Below are 17,318 nucleotides of genomic sequence, written 5' to 3'. Positions count from 1 at the left end.
ATTAGAGGTGTGGAGGATGGTGAGCAGAGAAGTAAGATTGATGATCTTTGGGATGGAGAGATTGAAGATTACAGTGAGAGAGAGAGCTGAGCCCGTGAGAGATGAAAGGGTGGAACAGGAAGCTGCTGCACCCTGCTGGCTGGAGATGTTACCCGCAAAGAGACCCTTGACCCTGGCAGAGGGGTGTAATTCAAGAACATCACGGTTTATCTCTTGCTCACACACTTGTACACTCACTCACACACTGATAGACCCTTTGCTAGTGTTTTTCCTTGCATGTGCTTGTATGTAGCTGCAGTAGTTAGTAAATAACCCTGTTGTAAATCAATTCCCTTGTAGTGTCTGTCCCTCCCAACTCTCATCCTGCCATCGCTCACCCCATCCTTCCATCCTCCAGCTTTACAAAGGAATACCAAGGTAAACCTTCTTCCATCACCTCACCTTACCTCATCTCCTTTACATTGTTCACTTCCCCTTTACCTCCCTTTGTTTCCTGAGTTGTACTTAATGTTAGTTTATTGCACCAAAAATAGTCATACTTTAGTTTTGCACGACTACATTTGAATTTCTTTCTATCCCTTAGAATAAATCAGGCTGTTTTTACTATTGTAGCTGTAAGAATTATGTAAACGACCTCTGTTGTGATTGGCTAACCTCTTCATTTCTGTAATGAGTGACAGTTTGATTACAGTGCTTGCACAACGAGCACTGTAGTAATATTTTATCTTCTTCTCATTCTTCTACACACATTTCTGCAGTTATTTCTGCTTGCTTTATTTGTTTTGTAAATTCTTTTCTTCATAATTTCATATGGAATATCATATTCCATTGAAAACTAATCAGTAATTTTTGAGACTTTATCCAAAACACCCACTACTTTTAATGGATGATAAGTTAGGAAAAAATATATATTTTGTTAAACACTATAGCCTTGGAAAACTCATATGTTGACAGCGCTTAAATATATTCAGTGATTGTCGCTGTGAATTACTGTCAGCCCTTCATATAATCTTTTTGTTTATTGTAAAGTTTATATTTGTTTAAAAAATGTTATTCAGTTGTCTTATTGACTTATGGTGCATTCACACTGTTGTAATTACAGCAACTATATGACAACCCAGACATTCTACTTAGAGCATTTCATGTCCTCGGAATAATGTGTTCTATTTCAACTCTATTAACGGCAACATGAATCTGTAAATCGAGCAATCGATAGACAAAACCCAAATAAAACAAGTAACAGTTGTTATGCAAATACCTTATTAATAAACTTTTATTTAAATTATTTAGCAGCAAATTTGGTATTAGTTGTCCAACTCTGATCTAGCTACATTAAACTGTATTGTGTCTTTCATTTATTTTCAGATTAGTCTTGCATTTACATTTAGTCAATTACTGGAATTTATAAGAGATATAAGAAATAGTAAGAGATAACTACATATCTACATTTACCTGCTGAATTTGCTGCCATTTTGAATGTTTCTGTGTGATGCTGCATGTCAGGTACAAGTTGGAGCTTTCAGAATTAAGAATTTACAAGTTGCAATTACAAGTTCTATGAGGATGTGAATGTTTCTTACAGTACAAGTCAGAATCTCGTAATTATGGTAACTCCAACATGGCATGAACACATCTTTGTTGATAAAATGTTCAGCATTCCAAATGTAACTGACTAAGAATTTCATCCTAATTCGCACACTAGCTGTCCTAAATAGTATTTGAAATTAGAGTTAGTGTGTCTCCAATCATGGTATGTTGAAGTGACTATCCCAAAGTTACTTGGATAGTCTATTATTTACAGTGAAAATTCAAAGTGCAAATCCGTGCACACTCTAACCCATTGCATCTTGGTGGAGAATTTGCTTTAGAACTACAAACACGAAAAAAAAGTATTAAAAACTACAAAAATGGCAGATATGCAAGACTGACAGTAAAGAAGTTAAAGTCCGCATTAAATCAAAATTTACTTTATTTACTTAACTAGCGCACATTGCTAGTCTTGATGTGAACAATTAATCCGTGCAAGTTAATCTGCTGAAAAAAATGGTTTGTCTTGGTAATCTTTAATCAAAATCTGAACATTTACTTCTGCTCTGGAATTGCATTTCTTCTCTGATGAGGTCAGTTTGACGGCTTGGGCAGAATATCCTTAAACACACTCCTTAAACCGTTAGTTTGCTATGAGTGAGAGATGAGAGGAGGAGCGCAAAAAAAACACGCCCTCTCCTCAATATTCCATTTCAGCTGGAAATACGTCACTTCACTGAAATAAAGTCAACTTCCGGTTCACACGGACTTTAAGATAAAGATGTCTGAGTGATAATAATCAACATTTCACGCAATATTTATTTAATGTAATCCGTGTTATATTTCATCTGCAATAACATTGTGAACTTTTTATAGATACATTTGGCCGTTAACTTTTAAAAAAACACGAGGGTGAGTTCTCTGCATGAAAGTCCCACGACTGGAAGATCCTGGTACAGAGGATGTAACCTGTGACAAGATGATTGACAGGCCAGTTTACACTAACAGGATGTGTGTAACAATGCGACAGATTGGCTGTTAAAAATGAAATTTTATGACGTGATAGTATGTCCCAAAGCACGTACTTTTTCTTCACAAAATGACAGTTTTAGAGCATAGTATAGGTAGGCGAACTGGGAAGCAGCGTTCGTCTTTTTTTACATGCACTCTAAAAAAAATTGCATTCTACTTCATGTTTGATCTGTTCCTTCTGTGTGTCTTCAAGCTACAAAGGGAGGACTCTAGGCTTACTCCTCCATCTATATTGCATATTATTCTCAATTTCTGTCTTTGGTTTCACAGCTTTTTTAATTTTAAACTTTACTGTTTGCTGGCTTGCAAGCACTGTTATTTCCTTAAGGAAATACAAATCCAGTTTTTTTTAATTGTCTTCCACCTCATTCTCCACCTCAACATATGCAAATTCCTCCCTGACGGCTCTACTCCAATGCTTACTTTGAAACCAGCTTTGTTCCATATGTTTTCTCCTGCTAAACCGCCTAGCATCTCATCTTCTCATTCATGTTTTGTGTTTATTAATGTTCCTTAAGATGCATGTGCACTCAATCCTATTGTCTTCCAAGTGCCCTTGTCATCTGAAGCACTAGCGCTGCTCTCCAGAGGATCTATTCAGCTGCTGTGCCTTGTTTTTCGTTAGAATTTAAGAGGCTGCCAACAGATGAAGAAACACACGCTGAAAGAGAGAGCAATAAAGAGAGCAAAAAAAAGACACATGACCCCTTTAAAGAGGCCCGGCTCTACACGGCATCGCTTGTCATTCATGATGTTGTGGGATGTGAGGTCGGGTCAAACGGGAGCCTTTGATCCTCCCACCTGACAGAACTACTAAGAGACTTCACTGTACAGCAAGACATCAGCATCATGCAACACTGCACAAACTTCACACAGCAGCTCCAGCACACTGACCTGCAGAAGATATCAGATGCATTTTCTACCATTTCCATTTCACGCACCTCAAAGTGCACAGTCATTGAATCTATGACACTTTTTTGCTGGCTCTATCTTTCTCACACATCTTGCTCTTCCTCTTTCTGACTGGCATTGTTTGCTGTCTCCAGTATCCAGCAAGAATTGAAGGGATAAAGACTGTGTTTTCTAGAACAGACTACAAGAGAAAGACAACTGCAAGTAGAAGCGAGAGACGCTCTGGTCTCTTTAATGTCACTTCCTCAGCAACGGGTGGCTAGTTCTCTGAAAAGTGTGCGTGAGGCAGGGAGAAGCATAAATTTTTCATCGTCTCTGAAATGGACTCCTAATGAAATGTTACTCGACAGCCTGTTCAAAGGCGACCTCCCTCTCTCCAGCTCTCCCGCTGTTTCTGAAGCATTTGCGGTGAAGTTGAAGTGTGTAATTTTTTTGATGTTTAAATACTTTCTCTTATCCCAGCTTAATATGCAGAGACAACTATAAGTAAAGCCATTTGTAGGTTTATTTCCCTCGAAAAATGTAAACACTGGGGCTCTGTGGTGAAAACATTGTTTTGTTTGTTTGAAAATCTTGACCAGCTCCACACTGCAACATCAGCTCAACCAATGGTGTGTGTTTGGGGGCGGAGCAATCAGTATGGCTTGCCGATAGAAGAACATTATTACAAAAAATCTTCTACAATTACCCCATCAACTTCGGTCAGCCAATTGTAAGTCGCTTTGGATAAAAGCGTCTGCTAAATGACTAAATGTAAATGTAAAATGTAAAAATGTTGTTTACTCACTCTGGTGGTTCCAGATCCATATGCTGTTCTGTGAAACACAAAAGGTGAATTTGAAGAATCCTCACACAGCTCTTTTCTTTACAATGAGGGTTCATAGTGAACGGGGACGATTCACCCAAAAACAAAAATTCTGTTATCATTTCCTCACTCTCATGTCATTCCAAAAATGTATGACTTACTTTCTTCCGTGAAACACAAATAAGGTATTTTGTGGATACAGTGGAAGTCAATAGTAAACGAAACTGTTTGTTTAACAAACAAAAAAACACAGGTTTAGAATGATATTGTAACGGGGCAACAGAGACGTGAGACGTGTGGATCCATCTGCAAGGTTTTATTTGAATAGAAGACAGAGACGTGGTCGTAACAGGCAGGGTCAAACAATGGCAAACAGGTATATAGATGGCAAGGCAAGAGGGATAGTCAAGGTACAAGGCAAAGATCCAGGCAGGTGCAAACAGTATCCAACAGGGCGAGACTCGAGAGATAATCCAGGTAAACAGGCAGTGATCAGAACACGGGGAATCAGACAAGGCTAGACAGAGAAAACAAGACACTAGACTCGGTAATGCAGCTAACACTTGGGGAGTGCTAAACGCAGGACAAAACACGAGACTAAAACAGAAAACACGGAATGGCTAGGTAAGGCTGCTAACACTAGGGGAGTGAAAAACGCTAAACAATACTCAGCAGAGAAATGTGGTTAGAGTGGGTGTTATATAGTGAGTGAGGTGATTAGAAACAGCTGTGTGCAATCAGTGCAGTGTGCAAATCGTGCAAAGAATGATGGGATATGTAGTCCGGGGTGCTATGCAACAGTTTGTGTAGTGCGAGAGTCAATGTAATGGAAAGTGTGACATCTGGTGGTGAATAAACGGAAGTCCATGAACCGAATTCGTGACAGATATGAGGGTGAGTAGATTATTTAATGACTAAAGATCAATTAACATCAACAATAATTAATAAACTCTTGCTGTTTTTTTCGTTCATGTTAGCTAATGCATTATCTAATAACAAACAAGACCTTATTGCAAGACTGGGCAACTTCAGTCCTGGAAAGCCACAGTCCTGCAGAGTTTTGCTACTGTATATATCACTGTATATACTGTATATATCACTATTAAGGTTTATTCATTTCAGTTTTAGTTTTAATTTATTCCCAGTTAATAATTTTAGTATTAATTTTAGAGCAACATATCTATTTTTCATTTAGTTCAGGTTTTTCGTCTAATATTATATATTTTTTCAGCTTTAATTAAATTAACAAACATGTTTTCAATAGTTTGATAATGAGCTAAATTAATACATAATTAATACATAATAACCCTGATTGTAAAGTTTTATCTTTTTTCAGATTTTAGAGAATAACAGCCTTGGTCATGAGCTATTGCAGTTTTGTCCCACAGAAATAAAGTCATGCAGGTTTGGAACTAAGTGAGGGTGGGGAAAAAAAAACCGATGACAGAATTTTAAATTTTTGGCTAAACTATCCTTTTAAGATTTGGTCGCTTGTCTTTTTTTTTAGGCACTCATGAAAACTTTACTTATTGGCAAGCAAACATACAGCACTTTCCTTCCTCAATCTTTCTTGGCATTGTTCTCGTCTGGTATGTCACTTTCTCTCTTCTGCTCGCTCTGTCTGTATATCTTTCATTCACTCTGTCTCTATGTCTCCTATTTTGCTATTCTACCCACTGCTGTGTAGTGTAAACAGGTTGTTAAATATTTAAGGGTGCTTTCCAGCCTCATGTGTTGATGATTCAGAGTATCTGTCAGTTTAGGTAAAACTTTACTGTATACTTCACACACAGACTCTGATGGCATCTTTCCTCTGCAGTCATTGTCTTCAACTAATAAAATGCAAGCAATAAAAAAACATGATGTGTTAATCACAGTTCTTTGTTTTCACAGTTTTTTAGTTAAAATGCTAAAGCTAAAACTTGTTGTGTGTGTGTGTGTGTCTCAGACCCCGGAGCAGTGGTGGAAACCCACAGTGCTGTTCCGTATGCAGTGATCGGGGGCATCCTGGCTCTGCTGGTCTTCACGGTCATCTGTGTGCTCATCGTCACCATCTGGTGCTCCGTCCGACAGAAAGGTGACCTCCTCTCTCTACAAACCCTTAACCTGTGGTGACACACAGACATGCAGCGCCTCAACTTCTGAGGAGAGGGAGGAAGTAAGATAAAAGCTGGTTCACACTGCACCAACATCAACCAGGTTCAGTCACTCATCCAGTTTGATTTTGGGTTTTGAGTTTGGTGAGTTTGAGTTTGGTGTTTGCTGGTGCAGTGACATTAGCAAGAACTAGAAAAAGAACAAAGGTGATTTAGGGTTGGGCTGTATAATATGCTGGGTGATGGTAGAAATGTCACTCTCTTGAGATTGTTCTGTACTGTTTATACTGCAGTGGATTCTTATCAGTGAGCAGAACTGCTCTGTTTTTTTCATGTGACAACCATGAAGAAACATTGGGTAATGTGAAAATACAGAGCGAGATGTGAGGATAAACGTATCACAGGGTGTTTGTTATAGGCAAGAAATGCAAAGCAGAGTTTACAGTGTTTAAAGTTTCCAAGCCACTTATTTAAGCGTGTTTCAACAGATATATCTATTTGACATTAATCCAAGCAGAATATTCGTTTCAGAGTATTTTGAATATTAGTTATAAACACTACCATTCAAACATTTTTTATTTATTTATTTTCTTTATAATTACATTTACATTTAGACTTTTAGCAGACGCTTTTATCCAAAGCGACTCACAAATGAGGACAATGGAAACAATCAAAATCATCAAAAGAGCAATGATATGTAAATGCTATAACAAGTCTCAGGTAGCTTAATGCAGTACACGTAGCAAGGTTTTTTTTATCATATAATAAATAAAAAGAAAATAGATAGAATAGAGCAAGCTAGTGTTAGAGGCCTTTTTTGCTTTTGTTAATCAGAAGAAGTCAGAAAGTCAGAATTATAATTGTATAATAAATAAAAAGAAAAAGATTAGAGAAGCAAGTGTTAGGTTTTTTTTGTTTAAAAGAAAACAAGCAGTTAGTAAATAAATAGAGTGCAAGTCTAAAAGGGGCAAGTTTTATTTTATTTGATAAAGAATAGAATTAGAATAGAGAGTGCTAGAGTTAGAGGGTCAAATAAAGATGGAAGAGATGTGTTTTCAGCCGATTCTTGAAGATGGCTAAGGACTCAGCTGCTCGGACTGAGTTGGGCAGGTCATTCCACCAGGAGGGAACATTTAATTTAAAAGTCAGAGAAAGTGATTTTGTGCCTCTTTGGCCTCACTTGCAGAGCGCAAGCTTCTAGAATGAATTAAGGTAAAGGGGTGCAGAGCCAGTGGTGGTTTTGTAGCAAACATTATTGCCTTAAATTTTATGCAAGCAGCTATTGGTAGCCAGTGCAAACAGAGGTGTGACGTGCATTCTTTTCGGCTTGTTAAAAAATTAATGTTGCTGCCTCGTTCTGGATTAATTGTAAAGGTTTGATAGAACTGGCTGGAAGACCTGCCAAGAGAGCATTGCAATAGTCCAACCTGGACAGAACACAATCATAACTCCCAAGGTTTCTGGCTGTTTTTGAAGGAGTTATGGTTGATGTGCCTAACTGGATGGTGAAATTGTGATGAAACGATGGGTTTGATGGAACCACAAGCAGTTCTGTATTGGCAAGGTTGAGTTGAAGGTGATGGTCCTTCATCCAGCAAGAAATGTCTGTTAGACAAGCTGAGATGCGAGCAGCTATCGTCGGATCATCAGGATGGAATGAGAGGTAGAGTTGAGTGTCATCAGCATAGCAGTGATATGAAAAGCCATGTTTCTGAATGACAGAACCTAGTGATGCCATTTACATGACAGAGAAGAGAAGTGGTCCAAGAACTGAGCCCTGAGGCACCCCAGTAGTTAGATGTTGTGACTTGGACACCTCACCTCTCCAAGATGAGATTTAAATTTTATTTTAAATTTTATTTAATAAGTAATATAATTCAGCAAGGATACATTAATTTGATCAAAAGAGACAGTAAAGACATTTTTATTGTTAATAAAATATTTCTGTTTCTAATAAATGTCATTTTTTAAGCAGCACCACTATTTTCAGCTTTGATAATAATAATAATAAATGTTTATAAGCAGAAAATCAGCATATTAGAATGATTTGTGAAGGTTCATGCAACACTGAAGACTGGATTAATGGCTACTGAGAATTCAGCTTTGCCATCACAGGAATAAATTACTTTTTAAATGTATAAACCGTTATTTTAAATTGTAATAATATTTCACAACATTACAGTTTTTACTGTATTTTTCATCAAATAAATGGAGCCATGGTGAAAATCTTACAACTACAAAGTTTTGAGTGTAGTGTTGTAGTTAAAATATTCCTTTTATTTTGTTCCTAAATAGCATTTCATCTTTTGGCTTCTTTTGCCTGTTGGTGGGGAAAAAAGAGGTCAAAACTTGTCAAATTTAGTCTGAAATGTAGGTTACTTGATATTAAATTTTTGGTTATGGAACTGTTGTATAAAACCAGTATTGCACTAGTGATCCTGGTGTAGATTTTGATCATGCTGCCCACCCCTAAGGTGGAGGGGAAAAAACGGGAGGAGAGAATAGTTGAGAATAGTTGGTGTAGGTGTTTATTTTTTATAGATTTTTTTTTTGGTATTCCTGAGGGCACATAGAATGTTTAAGTGTTCAGATGAGAAAAGGGAGAAAGAAAGAAAGTACTTGTGTTTAATTGCCTTTTTTCGTCAACCGTATCACGGTGCATCTGTAAAGAAAACTTAATTACCTCGTCCCTGAACTCTTTAAGAACTTCTGGCCATCTCTGTGTGTTACCATTTCCAATAAAGATCACTGTACCCGTAAATTGGGGCGGAGGCAGAGGGCGGGGAGGAACCCGAGCTCACCTGCCAGTCAAAGTCAGATGTGATTAGTTCACCCATTGGCGCAGAGACAGAGAGCATTAGGGTTGATCCTGTCTAACCTTGGGGTGGCTGGAGAGGCAGAATGGAAGTGATTAATCTTAGGGCAGAGGAAGAGGAACATTACAGCTCTGATGCATTGTGCTGGTCCTGCACGGTCCACGACATCACTATTTTTAATGGCCCAATCAGCCTCTTGCAATGTTGGAAAGCAAAATTGCATGTACATAAGATCGATTTTTTTAATTAAACGGTGTCATGCTGGTGCCACAAAGTCACTTCTGCCCAAGTAATTTCAGTTATTTGTCCCCCAGCCACAGAGGCAAAACCATTGTGTCATATAATGATGTGAATAAAAAGGTCACACTGTACCAAATTGCTGAGTGTGCAGTAAAATGTCAGAGGTTATTATTCCTAATGAATTTTGTGAATAATTAAAAGTTGATCTGCATAAGTTCCCTCCAATTACAGTAGATGACTTTTGCTGGCCCTGCAAAAGAAGCTGTAACTGGCAGAACATTGATGATGAATGTTTAGATGTGTGCGATCTAATACAGCAGCATGAATCCCCAGGGGACAGTTTAGATTGAGGACACTCCGGTATAGATGGAGGGGAACATGCGAAAGTTATATTGACTGTTGTGCATACAAATGAGAATACACTGAGAATCCATTAAAAAATATATGGAGGAGCATCAGGGCTAGGTGTCATGGGGGGCAGTGTTGTTATTGTTAAGTAAAACTGAAACTATTTAAAATCATTTTGTTTAATGAAATAAAGCTGAAACTAAATAAATTATAAATATTAACATGAAGCCTTAAAAAAATTGAAATGTTGCTTTGGCTACTAACTGAAGTTTAAGTACTAAAATTGCTAAAACCAAAACGGAAATAAATATAAAGCTAAAAATAAATAAAAATGACAAAAGCAGATTAGAAGTTACTAATTAACTGATGCTGGGAAGTTTTTCAGTTTTTTTACTGGGGTTGTCGCATATATTTTAAATGTTAATAATTAAATATCAACTAGCCCCAGTCCCCTACTGGATGAAAATCAAAACAGGAAGAGACAATAATTAAGACAACAAAAAGCACAATCTCTTCAGCGTCCTGTTTCAATAGAAAATATATCTAATTGCACTCAGCAAGTGATTTAATATGTGTTTTGTTGTTGTTGCTGTTCTTTTAATTCCTGCAATGAAGTATGAACCTAATTCTGCTTAAATTGTCTTTCTTTCTCTCTAGGTTCATATTTGACTCACGAAGCCAGTGGGTTGGATGAACACGGTGAGGTACAGGAGGCGTTCCTCAATGGTAATGATGCCAGCCAAGGCAAGAAGGAGTACCTACTGTAGCGCCGCCCTAGTGGAGCTCTTCAGAAACACTGGACCGCTGCAGAGTGCACACCGCAACACACACTGTTCCCAAACAGACCTACACACCACCACAACGACAACCAGAGAGAATCACAATCGTGCCATATGAAGCTGGAGTGGGAAGGAGAGGACGGAGACAATAATGGAGCAGGGTGGAGAGCGAGAGAGCCGAGAGGAGAGGATAATTACTATGATTGAAAGAGACCATCACACACACTCTTTCTGTTTTTACTTGCTTTTACAATAGACAACTAGCCATAATTGTAGGACCAGGAGAGAAAAGTGTCCATTCAAAACAGGCTGATCCATAACTGGGTGAAACAGCATCGCTGTGGGAAGCCGCAAAGGGTTTATGAGCTATTGAATGTCCCAACATGAGCAAATTGAAATTCCCTGCATTTGCCAAAGCATTTGGGCCTCTGTGCTGGTAGACAATAAATCCACCAATGACAGCGCTGAGAGCTCAGAGCCGTCCTCATAAAGTATTCATCTGCGCTTTTCATCTGGCGACTCCATTATCTGCTCATGTTGGCCAAAACCTGTTGACTTGTGAAGAAAAGTTTCTCCCGTTTTTATCCTCTCTCGTGACTCCGTTTCCCGCCCTCCAATGCTCCTTCCTCTCCCTCCTCTATCTCTCCACTATTGTTTGTTAATAATTAAGGGATCAGACATGTTCTCTTTTATGAGGAATGAATTGGAGCGGACCGCTCACTCTGACGCTGTAAAAAGGGGCTTAATTATCGCAGAGATTCACTGGAAACGTGAAACCGTGAGTAGCTGGACTTGGGTGAGAAAAAACAGTGAGTTTGAGTTTGAAGAGAACATGTAAGAAATTTCAATGTTTTTTTTGTTTTTTTGATTGATCAACACGAAAACACTTACACAATGAAACATATCTCTTAAGTCATTATTTGTATGAAAAATTCTACAAAGTAAGTTAAATGACTCTTTTAAGAAAAAAGAAAAAAAAACATTTACTTTTGCGCACATTACCAGCGATTCTATCGTACTAACACAGAATATTAGCTTAGAGCTGCAAAACTGAACAAACTACTGTTACGTCATCTTTAAAAAAAAAAATCAAAATTAAAAAAAATATATATATTTCGTTTGTCTTTAAAAGATATCAGAGGTCTTAATTGTTTTTATGAATTATTATTTGGACTATTATGATCGTTGTTATTGTTATTATTATTATTCTTACTGTTATTATAATTGTAAATGTTATAAATTGTATACTTCCCATGCTTTAGTTTTACCAGTAGAAACAGCTGTGTACCCACTTTTCTATTTCCTCTATCATTCTCTTCTGTCCTTCTTGATCCTCTGTCTTTCCTTCTAATTGTCCGTCTCCTCTTCGTCTTTCACTTCCTGTTTATTTTGTAGTCTTTGCGTCGCTGTAGATATAGCTAACTGTACTTCTTTATAAGGGGAAAGATACCAAGCACGACAAAATAAAAAATACTTAAAGAATTTCCTGTAAAAGACTGATTTTCTGACTTTGAGAAGCCGACACAATCAAGATTCACCAGTGGCAATAAAGGAGAGCAGCAAGGAAAAAGGAGAGGATATTTTAATTAGCAGAAGCTGCCAGCAGAGATGAAAGCTGTGTGACTGAGATGATGAATCATAAGACTCCTATGTCAAAAGAGCAGCAGACACCCAATAGAGAAAGCAGGTGCATTAAAATAGGACTCCTCCATTATTCCACTGCAATCAATATACGATTGTGTCAGAAGTCACTCGCTGAGCACTCTGGGAGGGGTGGGTCTACATTTAAAAGCCGAGGGGAGGATGACTGATCGATGTGTTTGTACTCTATTGATGGAGAGGCTCTGCAGAAGCCTGTCATAAACAGTAACTGTCACATGGCAATCAAAGCGCACACTGCGTTACCTGCTGTTCTGCTCGCTTTGAGCAGCTCCTTAGATAAAGAAGGACATAGCCTATGCTAGCAATTTTCTTTTAGTACAAGTATAAATGCTTCACAAAGCATGGTCAGTTGCTAATTTTGGGTCTTCTGCTAAGCGAGTAACGCTTCAGTGAGCCGACAAACTCAAAACGTGGAGTTCAAATGACAGCCATAGACTTCATCTGAACTTCATCAATCTCTTGCAATTTTGTTTATAGGAGCTCGGCTGGCATCTCAAAGGCAGATCCATGGGTAATAAACCATATGCTGGTCAAACAGCGCATCAAACTTGAATTCAGCTTTATCCAAGGACGATAAATGGTTATGTTCTGTGCGTGACAGATTTGAAGCTTCCGAGCTCCTTGTAATGACCCCATTGAAGAGGATATGGACTAGAGCAGGTGCGATGAATTGACTGAAGCCACTTTAGTGATGAAAGATTGTCATATCGGCAGGAAGCTAAAGGCTCTCGAGCGGAGGAAACAATCAAATGAGCTCTCGGTTAGGGAGAGCTTTTACTTGTTTTCCCTTTTGGGCAGTCCAGCTTCACTCAATAATTCACCTCGGCTTTGGAGGTTAGTGCAGACTTTAATAAGAGAGAAAGGCATTTGCAAGAAAATGAGTTGAAGACAATGATCAAGAAAGGAAAAAGTGCTAGACAAATCAAAGTCGGGGCTATACAAAGACAAAGTGAGTGAAAGTAACATTAGATGGAGGATTTCATGCTTGAAACTTTATGGGCGGATTGGGGGAGTGAGATGGCAAGGAGGGAGAGGAAGACACTGAGATCACAACACAAATATTCAGATACAAAAGGAGTCATTTCTTACACCAGCACTGGCACAAGTGAGTAAAAAGAATAATCCAATTAGTGTGAAACGGCTTTTATTCAGGCTGCACATAAGAAGTACGCATTTAATCAAAACAGCTGTTTTCCCTGGGAGTTATTGAGTGGTTAATTATCTCGATGCATTCAAACAGTCTTCCACTTGATATGCTATTATAGTTGTTATAATTAAACATTCAGATCAAACCAAAAGCTTGTGCTGGGTTTGAACATTGATGGGACACATTTTAATGTACTATATTTAATCATGTATAAGTATGCAAACATATTGATGTATTCCTATAACAGTCTTCTGACATTGTTGCTTGAATCATTTCACAGTTAATCCTGGAGTATCACTGGGATTAAACATGGCAGCAGTGGAATATTTATTGGACCATTTTTGCCACATAACAGGAATTTACAAAGTGCTTTCTAATGATTCATTACATCTTCAATCAGAAAGGTTTATTATTGCAAAAGTTTTGTTCATAGATTGCTTATTTGTTGGTGGTTGCATGAAACTAAGGTCTGAAAAATATTGCTTGCATATTGTAACAATTTGATCATTTTTCAGCCTCCTGAAGAATTCATTATTTTCATGCCAAAAAAGGTATTGTCTGGGAAGCCATTTTCAGGGTATGATAACTCAAGAATTATGATTGCTAGCCTCACAGGAATTGGAAGATACATACACAAACTTGTTTCCTTCGAATCCAAACGGTTCATTGTCCATGCTGAGTTCAAGTATTTTCATAATTGGCCCCTAAAGTTGGAAAAAAGTGAAAACTTTTTAGACGTGGGTGGTATTTGGGCCTTAATCATAAAAACACCAAGGATACAAATAAATGTGTTTTGATCTTAAAACCAAAGTCTTGATTGGCTTTGTCAAATTTGCAAGTCCATGCGCAGAATGTGAGATGTTAATATTTTTGTCAGGTTCGGTACAATATTTTGCTAATTTTTAGGCACTCATTTAGCTGAATGAAAATGTTTCATGTAGCTATGTTAATTAGAATAAACTGACCAAATACAATTGAAATTTCATTCAAATTGAAATGGGTAGTGTAAACCTTTGATAATATTACTCTAGACATGAAAACATTCCATCAGATTGGCTTCTATATGAATAACGAATATACAATACAAATAACAATACAGTTTGAAATCATCAGTTGGAAAGAATTCATTGAGAATAAAAAATGTGCCCATTTAAAAATTACTAATGACTACAGTTAAATGGGTTCATTTTAGATAAACATGGCATGTATGTGTATGATAATTTCAGGGGACTCAAAAAATTACCATTTTATTCATGCTTTAGATTTAGGTTTCAAATAACACAAAAAAGTATGAAAAGAATCGTTGTGCAGCAACACACTTCTTTAACTCAATCTGAAATGACATGGATCGACCCTAATGCAAATACACTGCAGAAAGCCTGGCATCTACCATGAGCTAGTATTGGATTAGTTTTACTCAACTGCTGAATATAATTTCATATAACCCATGCAAGGTCTCTACAGATAACTTTTGGTGTGAGTGACCTCTTCACATGACATCCCATCACATCTCTTTGCCTTTCAGTGTCGGTCCAGGGTGACTGAAATCGTCCACTGAACGGAAAGCACTCCCCACAGATTTGACTCGAGAGGAGATAACACTCGAGGTCAGGTAGGGCGCGGATAACAAGGTGCACTCAAAGCCTACCAGCTGAGAGGTGTTGGTGAAGAGAAGTGGGGGCACTAGGCTATACATCTGGAAGAGAACAGAGGCCATCAGTGAGGTCCAGCTGGGTCTAGCAGCGCTCGGGGCAAAAAGTAACAAAGCGTGGGTGATGTGCAGGGGCAGGCAAAGCATTACTAGTAGAGAAATAGAGAGAGCCAATGAGTGAGACCGCACTGAGCTTCGTTTCTGAGAAAACGTGGAGCTCGCAAGAACCTGCTGTGGCATGAAACACATCAAGTCCAAAAACACACCCAACAGAACCAACAAAGGGATACCAAACACAGTGACGGCATAAACATACACCATGAAGACTGGACTGAGTGTGGTGTCGGGGGCACAGATGCCCCAATGGCTGCTGTGGATCTCCGCGTATGTGAAGTTCTCATTGTCCTCCACCAGGAACTTGGATAGAAAACCTCCGTAAGGCAAGAACTGCCCGATTACAGAGCGATCCTGTGGGTAGGGACGTTTGGGAGGGAGGGCAGGGGTAGTATAATTGGCTTCAGGCCATTCATCCATCCCCAGTCCAGCCATATTGACGTCTGCAGCAGCTCCCCAGGTATCAGAAGAGTTGGAAACGATGAACTGGCCGAAGGCGATGATCACTGAAATGACCCAGCAGAGCAGCACCAAGCACAAAACCCGCCTACGAGTCACTAAGCCTGCATATCTGAAAGAAACATAAGCTCCATCCTGAATTTTTACTGTTTAGCATATTCAGCACAATTTAATACTATGATTTTATAGTCAGCACAAATCAAGTCTTTCATGTTATTTCACATATGCAAAAATCCAAATAGCTGAGAACTTGCTGAACTAAGCACTGCAAGCAAGGTCAGGATGTTCACACTCACCTGTTCCCCAGGCGGCACTGCAGGTGTGTATTAAGAGTTAGTAGAAGCAGGAGGCACATTGTGAACTGCCTGAGCAGGAGGGGGCAGGAGACCATAGCGATACAGGTGTACAGGCACTGGGAGGTCCTCAGGTTCAAGAGCACAGACACTGGAGCGCCCACAATACTGCCCACTGACCCAACCAAGCCGAGGCAGAGCTTCAGGCATGCAGATGTGCTCCAGCTTCTAGTTTCTGGCCCAACTGCAGCACAACAAGCAGCCAAGCACAACCTCACACTCACTCCAATCACCAGCACCGCTATTACACACTGAATCAGGGAATATAGCCACATGGAATACATGATCCCCTAGGAAAGAGAGGAGAGGGAGATTAAATGTGAATTATAAAATTAAATCTGAATTAATTAAAAATTGGATTTGGATAAAAGTCTAAATGAATAAATGTCATTTTGGTGATATCAACAGCAATTGATTCCTCATGTTTTGTCCCTGCTTCTTACTCCCCTGGCCGTCCCTTCTTGTCAACACCCCAGGTAAAGTTAACACTAAAACGAATGTAGATCAAAAATGTATATCATATTGACACATTATTTGTCATGTCATTTTACATTCCAGGCAATCTTCACTTAGAATGTTTTGATCAGAATCAGAATTATTTCATTGGATTGATTAAAATTATACAAGCATTATTATTAGAAATATTGAATATTTATAATGACATATACATTTATATAATAATAATAATTATTATTATTATTGTTGTTGTTATTATTATAAAAATTAAAATATAAATGAATGGTAATTATTATTGTTATTATTATAGAAAATACACCATATATTATTATTAGTTTAATAATAATTATATAGTTGATTCATTTATCAATAATGTTATTAAGTGATATTATTTTAATATAAATATAATATTGTGGAATTTGCATCACTACCCTACAGTTTATGTTTATGGGTTCTGCAAAACCCCTATTTGTTTATGTATTCAGTACATGCGGTTTTACACAGGTACACAAATACATTATTTGTTTAGGCCTACATAAGTTGTTATAAATAATCAACCTTATATTATTAATATTGTAAATTTTAATAATTCTATTAATGGTGATGAGAATATTAAATAATATAATACAATATGAATTTCCAAATTTTTTTAAATAATAATTAAATTTATATTGCCAAATTTGAATCACCGTCTTTTTAAGTTTGTGGGTTGTGCATGACCCATATTTGTTTACTATGGTAAAGTGGTTTTACACAGGTTTTACACAGGTAAATACATTATTGATTGTCTACATATGTACTTATATTTAACCATGTTTATTCATGTTGTCATTCAGCTGATGCTTTCATACAAACAGTAGCCTACATTACATTGTATAAGTACAGTCCCCAAGTAAATATATATATATATATATATATATA

At 37.8% G+C, this 17,318-nt stretch overlaps 1 protein-coding gene across 3 annotated transcripts in view; it reads left to right on the top strand.

Moving 5' to 3' along the window:
• Positions 1-12,087, top strand: part of LOC107582091 (cell adhesion molecule 4-like) — a 124,028-nt gene extending 111,941 nt beyond the window's left edge. For 2 of the 3 annotated variants that reach the window (XM_016267822.1, XM_016267821.1), the window contains exons 7-9: positions 340-417; positions 6,225-6,353; positions 10,434-12,087. In XM_016267822.1, the coding sequence (XP_016123308.1) occupies positions 340-417; positions 6,225-6,353; positions 10,434-10,543 (317 nt within the window). In that variant the 3' untranslated portion in view covers positions 10,544-12,087. The remainder of the gene's footprint in view (positions 1-339; positions 418-6,224; positions 6,354-10,433) is intronic. The other variant, XM_016267824.1, reaches the window with a different exon arrangement.
• Positions 12,088-17,318: the final 5,231 nt, after the last annotated feature.

This window comes from Sinocyclocheilus grahami, unplaced genomic scaffold (assembly GCF_001515645.1).
Source record: "Sinocyclocheilus grahami isolate Dianchi unplaced genomic scaffold, SAMN03320097.WGS_v1.1 scaffold40.1, whole genome shotgun sequence".
Taxonomy (NCBI): Eukaryota; Metazoa; Chordata; class Actinopteri; order Cypriniformes; family Cyprinidae; genus Sinocyclocheilus; species Sinocyclocheilus grahami.
Note: the sequence above shows the minus strand (reverse complement) of the source record. Positions and strands in the feature narration are given on the sequence as shown.